This window comes from Fulmarus glacialis, unplaced genomic scaffold, assembly GCF_000690835.1.
Source record: "Fulmarus glacialis isolate BGI_N327 unplaced genomic scaffold, ASM69083v1 scaffold39991, whole genome shotgun sequence".
In the NCBI taxonomy this organism is placed as follows: domain Eukaryota; kingdom Metazoa; phylum Chordata; class Aves; order Procellariiformes; family Procellariidae; genus Fulmarus; species Fulmarus glacialis.
In genome coordinates, this window is record NW_009194122.1 from 246 (window position 1) to 585 (window position 340).

Genomic DNA, 340 nt, shown 5'->3' on the forward strand with positions numbered 1-340 from the left:
CTTGGTAGGCTTCCTGGGCGTTGTCTATCGTCTTCTTGCGGTCGTCCCCGGTGGCCACCTCGGCCAGGTATCGGAAGTAGTCGCCCTTCATCTTCAGGTAGAAGACCTTGCTCTCAGCATCGCTCGCCTTCTTGATGAGATACTTGTCCAGCAAGGCCAGGACGTTCTTGCAGACGCAGTTCAGCTCCCTTTCCACCTTCTCCCGATACTCGTTCACCAGCTGCGCTTTGTCGTCCCCCTCTTCGGTTTTGTGCTCGATGCTGGAGATGACCCTCCACGCCGAGCGCTGGCACCCCACCACGTTCTTGTAAGCGACGGAGAGGAGGTTCCGTTCCTCGTT

General features: G+C 57.9%; 1 protein-coding gene across 1 annotated transcript in view; it reads right to left on the reverse strand.

The window, feature by feature from the left end:
• The window catches only part of LOC104083985 (14-3-3 protein sigma-like), a gene marked incomplete at both ends in the record, with an annotated part of 571 nt that extends 237 nt beyond the window's left edge, over positions 1 to 334 (reverse strand). Inside the window, 1 exon segment of the mRNA XM_009587667.1 lies at positions 1 to 334. This exon segment is cut by the window's left edge and continues 31 nt beyond it. Within this exon segment, the coding sequence (XP_009585962.1) occupies positions 1 to 334 (334 nt within the window).
• Positions 335 to 340: the final 6 nt, after the last annotated feature.